The sequence below is a fragment of the Callorhinus ursinus genome, unplaced genomic scaffold (assembly GCF_003265705.2).
Source record: "Callorhinus ursinus isolate GAN/ISIS: 27379988/994484 unplaced genomic scaffold, GSC_fseal_2.0 scaffold12, whole genome shotgun sequence".
Lineage (NCBI taxonomy): Eukaryota > Metazoa > Chordata > Mammalia > Carnivora > Otariidae > Callorhinus > Callorhinus ursinus.
Window position 1 is genome coordinate 40,951,754 of NW_027397074.1, and position 13,278 is coordinate 40,965,031.

At 43.6% G+C, this 13,278-nt stretch overlaps 1 protein-coding gene across 7 annotated transcripts in view; it reads right to left on the reverse strand.

The window, feature by feature from the left end:
- Window positions 1-13,278, reverse strand: part of OSBPL3 (oxysterol binding protein like 3) — a 173,154-nt gene that overhangs the window by 74,188 nt on the left and 85,688 nt on the right. For all 7 annotated transcript variants that reach the window (XM_025873042.2, XM_025873043.2, XM_025873039.2 and 4 more), the window contains exon 2: window positions 12,993-13,231. Coding sequence is in view for 6 of the 7 variants with exons in the window: in XM_025873043.2 (XP_025728828.1) it covers window positions 12,993-13,088 (96 nt within the window). In the remaining variant the exon portion in view is untranslated. The remainder of the gene's footprint in view (window positions 1-12,992; window positions 13,232-13,278) is intronic.

Here is a 13,278-nt window from a genome sequence, read left to right on the forward strand (position 1 = left end):
GTCCTCAGGACAGAAAAAAACAAAGATGCCGCCTTCTCTTGGCTCAAGGGACCAGGGGTCCCGAAATAGCTGTTTGTGTTCCATACACCTGGTGACCAGGGAGCAGGACATGCACCTCGAGCCAAATGTTCTAAGATACAGTACAGGGTGGACTTGCCCCCCGGGAAGATCAAGGCCCTGCTGACTTAGCGCAACACGGCTGGCCGGGCTGATATGCTGCCTGAGGCTGTCAGGCTGAAAGCTCACCACCAAGATAAGATGGAGAGAGAAATGTGACAGCGTCTGGGGAAAGCGGCTTCTTAAGGTCTTTGCTTCAGCTTTAACTGAACACAGTCTGGCACTGTCGTCCGGCATTAAATTCAGTCTGTTCTACTGAATGTCAAAAGAGGGCCAAATATAGAAAGCTGCTTTATGGTTGGAAAGGCAACTAAGCATTTATCCGTGCTCATGAGCTGGCACAGTTCATTTCCATATTGCTGAGTGCACGAGTTGAAAGCGTCCCCCCCACCCCAGCACAGCTGTTTCCACAGTGAACGTCTCCTCTGCAACTTTCAAATGCTGGATTCTCAGTGCTGTCCCCTGCAGTGATGTCAGAAATAGAAAAGGACTTGCATTCTTCCTGCAGCTGAAGAGTGCTGTGATTGCCTCTATCTGGCATGAATGTGGAGTGGGTTGCTCTGATTATTTACTTAATCTGCTTCTCAGGTTTTTAAAATTCACAAGGCAATAATACCTAGCATTAAATCACATGGAGCATAATTTAACATGACTTTAATGACTTTAAAGGCATTTCTGATTTTTAAGATTTTATTTACTTGAGAGAGAGCGAGAGAGCATGGTGGGGAGGGGGGAGGGCAGAGGGACAAGCAGACCCCCCTGCTGAGCATGGGGCCCAATGTAGGGCTGGATCCCAGACCCCTGGGATCATGACCCGGGCCAAAGGCAGATGCTTAACTGACTGAGCCACCCAGGCGCCCCAGCCTTTCTGATTTTCTAAAGCCTCAGGATCATCCATATCATCTTTTATGATTATAATATGAACATATGGAAATACTTGTCAATAGATTTCCAGTTAATATGATGACAGCTTTAACTGATGCCATACCAATTCTGTACTTACATTTCATCACTGAGAGTTGTTAATTGTTACACCAAACCTATAAATGCCACCATGCTCGGGCCATGCCACCCATTAGAGGGGTGGGGGCGGGGTGGTTACAGCTGCTACCATGGTAGTGACAACAGCAATAGAAGTAACAACTAGTACTTCCTGACGATCTTCTATGTGCCGCCAGTGACTCTGTAATGAAGGTATATGTAGTCTGCCCAACATCACCCGCTATGAAGTGGTGAGGCCCATCTGTGGGCTACACACCACACACAGAACCTCTCTGCTCAAAATCACCTACAAGTATACTAGAGTGTCCCCAAGGCTGCCTGCTGCCCTGCCAGACCGGCTCTTCACCCCCAGCCCTGCTCTCTTCCCCAGGCACAATCAGTCTGCCTGGTAGCACATTCCTGCACATAACAGGCACACGTGTTAGCTAGTGATGACGGGATAACTCTGAGCACGCAAGGGACTCAAGAGTCTCTTCTGGGCTTATTTATTTTTCAGGGTACAGAAGTAATAATTTGTTTGCCCTCGTAGAGTCATGGAGTAGTTCTTTTAAACCTCAGAGTTTGAAAGAGAATGTGAAGTCATCTACCCAGCTCTTTCATTTTAGAGATGAGGGATCTAAGATAAACGATTTGTGTAGGACCACAAAAAGGAGTGAAGGACTTCTGAGGGCCAGGACCAATCTTTCGACTCCAACCTAGTGCCCTTCCCACTACCCCTTTCTAAGAATTCCCTCACTGTCACAGTGGCAGACAGCCTCATCGAAGAGCCCCTGGGCTCACTCCTCACACAGGGGCAGGTGCATGTGATGCCAGGGAAATTCTCCCATACAGACTCCTCTGTGAACGGAACTCAGCCAGAGGCACAAAGTGGGGGAGACTCTCTTGTGCTCTTTGTTGTATACCTTCCAGCACCATTTTAATATTTTATCTTTACTACCTTTTCATTAAAAAAAAAAAATCATACTGTAGGGATGCCTGGGTGGCTCAGTTGGTTAAGCGTCTGCTTTCGGCTCAGGTCATAATCCCAGGGTTCTGGGATTGAGTCCCGAGTCGGGCTCCCTGCTCAGCCAGGAGCCTGCTTCTCCCTCTGCCTGCCGCTCCCCTTGCTTGTGCTCTCTCTCTCTCTCTGACAAATAAATAAATAAAATCTTAAAAAAAAAATCATACTGTCTTTGGCATCATAGAGCTCTGCCCTTTGGTGTCTAGCCTGGAGAGAATCGCAGACTCTCTGCATTCAGTCATCACACTTTTGCACTCCAATTACGGGGCACACGACTCCTGAAGAAAACCCACTTTGTTGCTGGATGGCGCAAGCTGGTAACAGTGTTCTCTCTGACAAGTGTGCTCAACACTGTTTTGTTGTTTTTTTTTTTTCAGAGTTAATTGAAATTTGCAATCAAAGCAGAGACACATTCCAGCTAACTAATGCGCACATAATTTAGAATCACAGGAATAGGTACCCGAATAGACTCTTCCGGCCTCTGATCCAAATCATCTGCGATTTCTTCCTCAGTCTGTGTAAGAATAGCTGGTTCTCATAATGAGAACCTAGTGACAGGATAAGATCCTGGAGAGCCTTCTGAATCAAAGAAGGAATGATTTAGGTGCTAAATAAGTTAGACTCTGGTTCATAGCTGACCTTCTATTTAATAAGGCAGTCTCTACTCAAAGGTCTGAAGCTTAGCACTAGGTGCTAGAGATGGAAAGATGGAAAACCAAGGTCTGGCTTCCAAGAAGTTAGCATATATTAAAAATCAAGAGATACCACAAGGCTGAAGACTTGGAAATGCTGAAAGAAACATGCTACCAGAGTTCTCAAGCACAACCACATGAGCTAGACCCACCTCAGGAAGAGGGCTTGAGCTGGGACTCAAAGGAATATGGACACAGGGTGAGAAGGAGGGTTTCTGAAGCTGCCTTGATAGCTGGGTGGCTTAACACAAAAGCAATTTATTCTTTCACAGTTCTGGAGCCCCAGGTCCAAAAATCAAGGTGTCAGCAGAACCACACTGGCTCTGGAGGCTCTAAGGGAGAAAGTGTTTGTATCAGCTAAAGTTGCTATAACAAAATACCACAGACTTGGTAGAGGCTGGGAAGTCTGAGATCAAGGTGCTGCTAGATTTGGTTCCTGTAAGAACCTCCTTCCTGGCCTGTAGACAGCTGCCTACTTACCATGCACTCCCATGGCCCTTCTCCTGTGGGTAAGAGTGAGCACTCGTGTCTTTCCTCTTCATAGAAGGGTACTAATCCCACCAGGAAGGCACCACCCCTCACAACCTCATCTAAACCTAATTACCTCCTGAAGGCCTGCCTCTAAATACCATCAGGAGGGTCAGGACTTCAGCATATGAATGGGGTGGGGGTGGGGGGACATAAACATTCAGTCCAAGAGAGCATTACTTGCCTCTTCCAGTTTCTGGTGGCTACCTGCATCGTTGGCTTGTAGCCACATCACTCCAATCTCTGCCTCTGTCTTCACATCCATGTCTATAGTCTCCTCTGTGTGCTTCTTACGAGAACATTGATCCCTGAATTTAGGGCCAACCTGGATAACCCAGGATGATCTCCTCATCTCAAGATCCTTAAATTAATCACATCTGCAAAGATCCTCTTTCCAAATAAGGTAACATTCACAAGTTCAAGGATTAGGCTGTGGACGTATCATTTGGGAGGTGGGGACACCATCCAGCCCACTAACTCGGCAAAAGGAACCACTAAGCCAGAGATGTGCCAGGGATGTGCCCACTCTGGCATGGGACAGAGAGAAGGTGAATTTAGTTGTGATGCGGTCTTGTGTACAGATGCGAAGGGAGACACAACTGCTCTTGACGGTAGGGCCGGCATGTAGAGGGCTTGGGAAGGATGTCAGATTATTCTAGAGAAGGCTTCTGTTTTGCTACTGTCCTCTTATACTGTCATTTCTAGGCCTTCAGCATTTTAATATCATCATATCACTGAAGTAGATTCAGACTCTCCCCTCCTTAGGAAAGAACTGTTGAGTCAGTTCAGTTAGTATTTGCATGGATAGGTTCTAGACAAAATTCCAGTAACTGCATAGCCAGTAAGATGTGCTCTCAACAAAAGCTTTGGGGTCACTGTTCTGCTTTTGTGTATCCGGCGCTATGGCCGATACCAACCACAGAAAAATAAATTGAATTTCTTAAGGCACCCCATGTAGTCTCTATCATAGTATTTCTTTTTTTTTAAAGGTATTATTTATTTATTAGAGAGACAGAGAGAGCACAAGCGGTGGGGGGGGAGTGGCAGAGGGAGAGGAAGAAGCAGGCTCCCCCCTAATCAGGGAGCCCAATGCAGGGCTTGATCCCAGGACTCTAGGATCATGACCTGAGCCGAAGGCAGACGCTTAACCGACTGAGCCACTCAGGTGCCCCCCAAGGTAGTATTTCTAAAACCCACCAGAATATAGTTGCTGTGCTTGTCATCCTGCAATTGCACAACAGCATAAACAGTTCAGCAACTTCCAGAAGTGTTGTTCAATTTCTCCTGCTCCTTAAAGCGTGGAATGTAGCTGACAGTTTATCATTTGTGGACATGGACAGTAACAAAAAAGCCCCAACAACTCAAATAGGTCATTTTAGCTGAAGTCTTCACCTCTTCTATCAAACGTTTATTTTTTCTTTCCAAGACTTACAGTGGGAATACATTGAGAATTGAGCCTTGTATCTTTGCCCTTCCTACTTTCAGTATATCAGGTCCAGTGTGACTTGCTTAGGTATGACCAAAAGGTAGGCAATAAGAATAAATAAAAGTCCCAGAAAGTGAGAATCTGGAACACTAACACAGAAACATAAAATTAATTATTTTTCTCTGTTGGGCCCACCAGAAAACAAAAAACAGAAACAAAACAAAACAGCAGCTCCAGAGAGACCTAAGGGATCCTAAGACCGCTTCTGCATTATTCTTGTTCCTGCATGCACAGAGGTGTTAGCTGAAGGAGGTTTGTTTCAATAACAATCTTTTGTACATAAGGCACATGGGACTTGAATGAACTTCTAAAGCAGCTTTCTAGTACCTAACGAAATCCAGTGTTCTCCAAATAGATGGTTGCCTGGTCTCCTACCACTTAGAATCTGTGTGACTCAGAACAAGTCAGTTAATATCTCTTTCCCATATTTTCTTTCAAAGTGTAGAAAATAATACAGACCTAGATGGGTTGTTTTGAGACTCCAAGGGGTAGTATGAAAGGATACTATGAGCTGTAAAAATGCTAACGGATACTTGTTAATTTCTAGTGTCCCTCGCTAACGCTTCCTTTCAGACCAGCCCAGACAAAAGAGGCCCAGCCATGTGACTGCACTGTGCCAACCAGCTGGTAGCCGAAATGAGGTAGTGGGGAAACGGTCACCAGGTGGTATTGCGTGAGGGCTCTTGGGACTCCTGCTTATGGAGGGTGAATGGTTTATGTATCCAACACTTATGCAGCACCTACTGCATGCAGCCTTTCTTCTAATTTGCACAGCCTTATAAGAAACCAAGGCAAAGAAGAGTTAAGTAACTTGTGCAAGGTCAAACTGTTTATAAATAGTCCACGGTTTAAACTCAGGCCATCCAACTACCAAAGGAGTTCATGCTTGTCACCTGTCATCTTTTGTAACCATCACAGAATAACTGATACAATCACTACATTCTCAAGTCTCTCCTCCTTGACTGGTTGGTCTTCCTTGTGGTATTTATACAGCTTATACTTAAAAAAGGCAGATGTTAAATCTCAGAGTCTCTAAAGATATGATTATTTAAAAGAAATAAGTAGGACTAAGCATGTTCAATACCTGAGGACTAAGCATGTTCAATAAACACCTGAGCATTATAGCTTTAATTCACATTTCACTCCTTGGCATAGTCTCTCCCATTCAGCCTCACGTCTTGTGGGTTCTGGCACCAAACCCAGACAGCCTGGGCTCCCTAAAGAACAGCATAATCTAAGAGACTGCATAAATAAACCCTCATCAGGTGACCCTGGGAGAGCTCAAACACCATCTCAGGTTAGCCAAGGGGCAGGAGGGTGACAAGAGCAAATTGCATAATTGTATGGAGACTCACCTAGCAATGGATCTCTCCATTTCAATCCCCGACACTCAAGAGTGAAACGCTTGCCAATTATTTTAAGAGGATTCACTTTCTGATTTCTAACTTATTATACAGCAAATACTAACAACATATTAGGAAAGAAAGGAAGCGTGCTCTCTTTACAAAGCAGTCTCCCCAACAAGGGGGTCAACTGCTTTAATTGTAGCGGCTGTTCAGCTGTCCTGTCCTCGGGAGCTTCACATATCCCTGTCCAGGGTCTTTTAACGATAGCTTCTTAATAGATATTGGCTAAAGAATTAAAACTTGAGCATTCAGGACTGTTTCAATAAGGACAAAACTTATTCCTCTTTATCTAACTCAGTCTGGCTTCCGAAATGTGTTACTTTGAAAGTTCTAGGAAAGAAATGTAAGGGGGCAGTGGGAAGAAGGCGAGAGGAAATTACTCATATTTTACAAGTTCAGAAATAGCAATTCTCTCTCCCACTTAGTTATCCCTTAACCTACTTAATATATCCACAGAGCTTTGTGAATAGTCATCTTTCAACTTAGCAACTGCATGCTTATTCATTCATTAATACACTCACCTAATGTCTACCATGTGCTAGCCTCGGTACTTCATATTTATTATTTCACTTAGTTCTCCAAGTAAGCACAATGATCCCAATTTCACAGGTGAAGAACTGAGACTCAGAGATTTTATGTAACGTGGCAAGGTTGCCCAGCTAGCAAAAAGCAGAGCCTGTGTGAATACAGGTCAGTTGCAACAAGACGCCTTTATGTCTGTTCCATACTTTTTGACAGTGTTTGTTCAGGGACCACGGGTATAGAAAGCAGTTAGGAATTTCATCATTTGCCAGATGAGACTCAATGGAGAGGCCTTTGTTGATTTTTGGAGATCCTCACAATACATCACTGGAATGAGGGAGCTCAGGAATTTGTGGGCATTTTGTTGCCATTCCCCATGTCCACCTGGCCATACATTCTAAGGGGCCCTAATGGATACCTGCTGTTGGCATTCAGTAAATTTAGTCCACTAATTTGCATCTGCCATGTGCAAAGCCCTGTGCTAGGTGCTGTGAGGACTAAAAAAATGTGTAAATAGAAACCCAGGACTCTGAGAACTATACAGTCTTTCAACCAATGAATTAATCAAAAGAGGGTTATCCACATGAGCAGAGAAAAGGGTAGTGTTCAGCAGGGCATCAGCCAAGCTCAAGGTTCCCAAATGGAACATGTAAAGGCCTATCTCAAAACCTGTCTCGGGCCTGGTAGAATTGGGGTGCCCTCTTTCTCTGCTCCTCTTCTCTCTATGAGAATGAGCTCTAACCAGGCTTTCACACCTACCTCTCCCACTAGACAATGCCAGCAATGACCTCCACAACCAATGGTCATTCCCAGGCTTCAATTTATTTGACTTATCAGCTTTGTTCATTAAAAGTAAATGAATTAAAGTGTTGCAGTTCAACACAGATTTGCATGTACCTTGGAAATGATTTGCAGTGAGCATATATTATTTTTATAAAAGTTACTTTTAAAATACTACAGTGACAAATGAAGATTCTTTTCCAGAAAAATCACAAAATTCAAAAGGACAGAACAGTTTCATATGGATCATTCCAGCTGAAAGGGTAGCTGAACCAAAGCCTGAGAGGGGGAAGAACACTAAAGCAAAGATGGACCTAGCACACTACAAACATTAGGGCATGAGTAAGACGGTCAGAAGGGACCGGCAGCCTGCTCCTGGCTGGTTCCATTAACTGGGGATTTCCTCAGGGAGAACAGGTGCCTATCCTACAGATAAAGGCACTATATCTGAAGGATGTTCTGCTCTTCTTCAAAGAGATCCATTTCATTCGCTGACTGTCAGGGTTCTTGAAACAAGACCATGATTTTCAGTTCTGGCTCTGTAACTGGCCTGAGTTCAAAGGAAGCTCATCTGTAATTGTTAAGAGTTTCTTAAATTTACAGAGGATCTTTCTCCAAAGAGTTTCAACATCTTTTAGCCAATAAAAACATTCCATTTTCTCTCAAAACAACCCTGGAAAGGAAACAGAGGTGAGTTTTGTCTCCATGTCATGGATCAAGAACTGAGGCGAACTTCACTTGCCTAAAGTCCCTCAGTAACATAATATAAAGACTATAGCAGAGATGGCTTGATTTCAACCCTCTAATATCACTAAGGGATGACAAATACAGCACCTGTGCTGCCATGCACCCTGCCTAGGCCCATGAGCCATAGCAGCAAACATGGCACTTTTTCTCACAGTAGTCAACTCAACTGCAGAATCCTTCTCAACACAAGGCTCTAAGCAGCTACTACCAATAGATAGGTGCTGGCATGGGAAGAGAAAAAACACTCACACCCTTGAGAGGACAAGGCCTGGCAGAACAGAAAAGGGTAAGGAGTCATCAACTCGTTTCACCTGTTTTAGGTATGGATTATGCCAGATATTGAAGATACCAACTACAGCCCAAATATTAAATATTCTATCACATTCTTCTCTAAAAGCATTTTGGGGGTGCGTGGGTGGCTCAGTCAGTTAAGCGTCCTACTCTTGATTTTGGCTCACATCATGATCTCAAGGTTGTGAGATCAAGCCCATGTGCTCGGCTCTGCACTGGGCATGAAGCCTGCTTAAGATTCTCTCTCTCTCTCCTCTGTCATGGCCCATGCATGCTCTCTCTCTCAAAATAAATACATACATACATACATACATAAATAAATAAATAAATAAATAAATAAATGAATAAATAAATAAAAGCATTTTGTTAATGTGTATAAAGGAAGGCACTTTTTATTTTAAAAGTATACATTCAGGGATGCCTGGGTGGCTCAGTCAGTTAAGCATCTGCCTTCGGCTCAGGTCATTATCTCAGGGTCCTGGGATCGAGTCCCGCATCGGGCTCCCTGCTCAGCGGAGAGCCTGCTTCTCCCTCTCCCTCTGCCTGCCACTCCTTCTACTTGTGCTCTCTATCTCTCTGTCAAATAAATAAATAAAATCTTAAAAAAAGTACATATTCATATATGCATTTTATACTTTGTGGGCCTTTGTACAATACTAACAAGTACTGGGTAGATACAGGAGTAGATACATGTATAATGCCTGCAGAATTTTCTAGGGGCAAAAAGCAGAACTATTCTCTATGAGCATTTATATTTTCCATAAATAAGAATGAAGTTCAAATTAATGTTAATTATAATAACAAAAATGAATATTAATATTAACTCAGGACCTATTATGAGTCCGACCCTGGATTAGATGCTTCAGTTTTCATCCTCACAATAATCCTATGTGAAAAGAACTATTATTATTTCAATTTTACTGATGAGAAAACAGAGGCTTAAGTTTAAGAGTTCAAGGTCAGAGAACCAATAAATGGGTGGAACCAAGGCTGGAGAGTGCAAGTTCTAAGCACTAATGCACACATTCCTCCCAAAATTATCTTGATAAGATTATATTTGCAGGTTGTTTCCATAATGACAACATGATATTTAATATATTTAAATTTCAAAAGCCCTAGTATTTAAACTAAAAGATGACAGAACCCTTCTTGGGTATTCATGGTCCTGAATCGTAAACTCTGTCTTAGGTCAGAAGTAAAAACAAAGATACCGATCACAATTCTTGATCATTCTGTCCTTCAAGGAAGCAAGCTCTTCTAACAAGACTATAGATAGGGAAAATCTCTACATAAATGCATAGCTCCTTGTGATTTCATGAGGGGGGCTCTGGGATAGGAAGGGATAAGCTCAAATTCAGTTCAAGAAGCAAGGACAAGGGCAAGTTCAGTGCAAAGAACTGAAAGAAAGCTAGTGTGGCTGGAGTACACAGACTCTCAATGTCACTTAGTGATGCTGCAGGAGAATTTAAGTAAGACGACTTAAGATGACCGAGTCTTTCAGCCAAAACTGTATTAAAAGTTTGTGCATTCAGTGCCCCTCTCTTATAACCACCCCAGCTCTAAAACAGCAAAAATACACAAAGTTACAAACATGTAGGGGCTTGTGTGTGTGTGTGTGTGTGTGTGTGTGTGTGATTAAAAAAAAAATTAAATATCTCCATGGATCAAACACAAAATAGAAATGCAAAAGAAACTGTAGACAGAAGTGTCCAGGAGTCCTACTTCTGTGGGCTATTGGGGCTAAAAATGTCCACAGGAAAAGGCTGGGACCTGAGCTAGCCTCACTGCTGGAAATAAGCAAATGCTGAGGGGGAGCTCCACACAATGAAAGGGGGCTTTAAAACTTGCCTTATCCAGGGAGGTGGCAGAAGGCAGACACAGCCTCACAACCAGACTTGGGCCAAGTGTGCTGACCTGGTGGTGGATCTTGGATGTTCTATCACTGACGTGGAACAGAAGCCCCCAAGAGCAAATATAACCCTTGACTCTGGGTTGGGGTCCTCGGAGATAAGCAGCAGATAGTAGCAAATCCCTAGATGGGGCAGGGTGAGTGCAAGGAAAGAACATGGGGAAACAAACTCAAGATGATACTCTAAAGCAAAATCCCAAAGCACAGAAGAAAAACCAGCATTAAAGAGGGTCCAATACAGTCAACATCAGGCCTATCCACCCCCTGCCCCCACCATGAAATGAAAAAAAACAGCCTAATAGTGACTTTAAACTGGAGCTTTAAAAACGAGTAGGTTGTTGCACAGATTATCTTTATCAGGTAGAGTTCAACATTCCTCACATTTAATTTCTTATTCTATAAATCTTGACATTTTAAGTGTTGAACTTGTATTTTCCAGAGAAGTGACTGGAAACACAGCATCACTCTCTTTAGCATCTGCAAGACCATGGGGTACGGCTCCGTTCCCTCAGAGCCATGAAGGTTGAACTTCCAAGGTTCCTGTACCTCCCCAGCACCTTTAGAGAATGAAAGACAATCTTGGGACAGCTTGTGATGGCAGAACGGACACAGCTTGCCAAGATGGACGATATGGATGGAAAACCTAAGCCATTCCTGCAACAGAACACCTCTCTTTGACAAAAGGATGGGAAAGTGGGCAGAGTAAGAAAATGGTCCCTGAAATTAAACATGGCCTTTATAACTAGATTCAGTCTAGGATTGGAATAAAGTTATTAAATTCTCCACCTGCTCTGCCACAGAAGTGTTTATGTTTACAAAGCTACATTACATGTCCCTTAAAGAGGGAGAGCCTAAATATAAAAGATGACCATTTGATGAATGAATAGCTGAATGGTCAACCATTCTAAGTGAGAAAAAAAATGGAGGCATCACACACATTCCTTTCACTTTTCATGACAAGCTCAAAAGCAGCTCTGTGAAAACCAAATTAATCAATTCAAATAACATACCAAAAGAGTTTCTATAGTATTCAGTTGTAGAATGTCACAGCACTGCTCCAATTCCTATGGTGTTATAAGCACTGGCGGTTTAAATGAATCATGTTCCTTCTCTTTATCCAAGAAGTACATAGCAAGAGATGCTACCAGGTACAAAGGGTGAGGGAAAGCTCACACATTCAGGCTCTAATCCCAACCAGAATCTCGGCTTAGGGAGAGAAACACCCCCGTGGAAAGCTGACAAGCAGGGTGAGTGTATAGCCACCCTTCTGAAGCCAGGACTCCAAAGGGGCCACAATGCATTAAGCCAAGGACTAGTTTTTAGTCTTTTTTTTTTTTTTTAAATCCCAGACAGAAGTGATTACAGGGCTAAAAATTTTTTTCTTCCTAACCCCTCACAGGAGCATCTTGGAGGGTACCCCAAATGTCCAGGCTGGGGCAAAATCTGATCTGTCTAGAATCGTAGATTCTAGTGACACGAAGCGGCCTTGTGAAGGAACAAGCTCCCTGTCCCAGGCAATGTTCACATGGAGAGACACATTACGATGTGTCAGAAACGTGCAGACGTGCCTGAGGTGGGAGGTTGCTGGACTGTTGCTTCCAAATATGGAACCAAGGACTTGGGGCCAATTCTTGGGCCAGCGCTTCCGGTGGGGGGAAAAAAGCCGGCAGATGCTGAAAAGGCTCAGAGACCACTGTGGTCGGGAACCCACAGCTTCCTGACAGCCCACTCGCTACATCACTGAACGTGAGAGAATAAGAATGATGAACATGCATTTACCACCACTGACCTAAAGCCAGCAAATTCTGCCAACGGAGATGTATTAGAAAGAGAACCAAGAAACAACATATCATTACGGCTGGTGCTTAGATAGGAGTTAATTATCCAGGTCTTTGCTTCACTTCTTTCTTCTTCCTACTGAATTTCTTTTGCCCACTTCTCTGTGGCTTCGATTCCCTTATCCAGTGGAGAAAGAAAGCAGGGGAGACTCAAAGTCACCCACGTGGCAATCTGTGGGGGAAGCGGTCATAAAAGGCTTGGGAAGGGGAAGGAAGAGGAGGGCAGGAGGATATTAAACTTACTGGAACAGTGACTGTTCCTTTGTTTTGGGTAGTAGGGTACAAAGGAAAGTGTGGGCTCTGGAGTTGGACTGAGTTTTGACTTCTTGTTCTGCCACTTACTAGCGGTGTATCCTTGGGCGAAGAACTCACTTGGTCTGACTTCAGCTTCCTCATGGAGAAAATAGGGATATTCCTATATGTGTTGGAAGACAGTTGCAAGGATCGGATAAAATAATGCAAAGAGCCAAATACAGTTCCTTCCCATCGGGCAAGCACCCAAGCTGCATTATGAAAAGCACCTAAAGTTTACTCTTCTCATACAATTAAGATATGGCTGAAAGCAAGCGCTCTTCCACTGAGAAACAGGAGGTCCCAAGTAAATGCACACATCTTAATCTGCCAATTTCTTAGTATAAATTTGCATCTTAAAATTTGCATTGGTTAAACTTTACCTGTCGACTTCCTTGCTTGGAGGAGCAGCTGCTTATGCTCCTTGAAGGTGAGACCAGTTTTTGGGACACCCCAAGGTTCTTCTCGTCACTCATCATGAGCAGTGGGTCACTTGGTCTCGATGCAGTCAAAATGCCATCAGAAGACAGTGGAGCTGAGAGTACGGAAGTCGCACACGGGCAGGTGGTTCAGTTCTTATCCAATACGTTTAAAGGCATTTTGGATGACCCGGAGGAAATCTCTAAAAGCAAAAGAAAAGGATTACAGAGAAGGTCAGAGGCCTCAGAC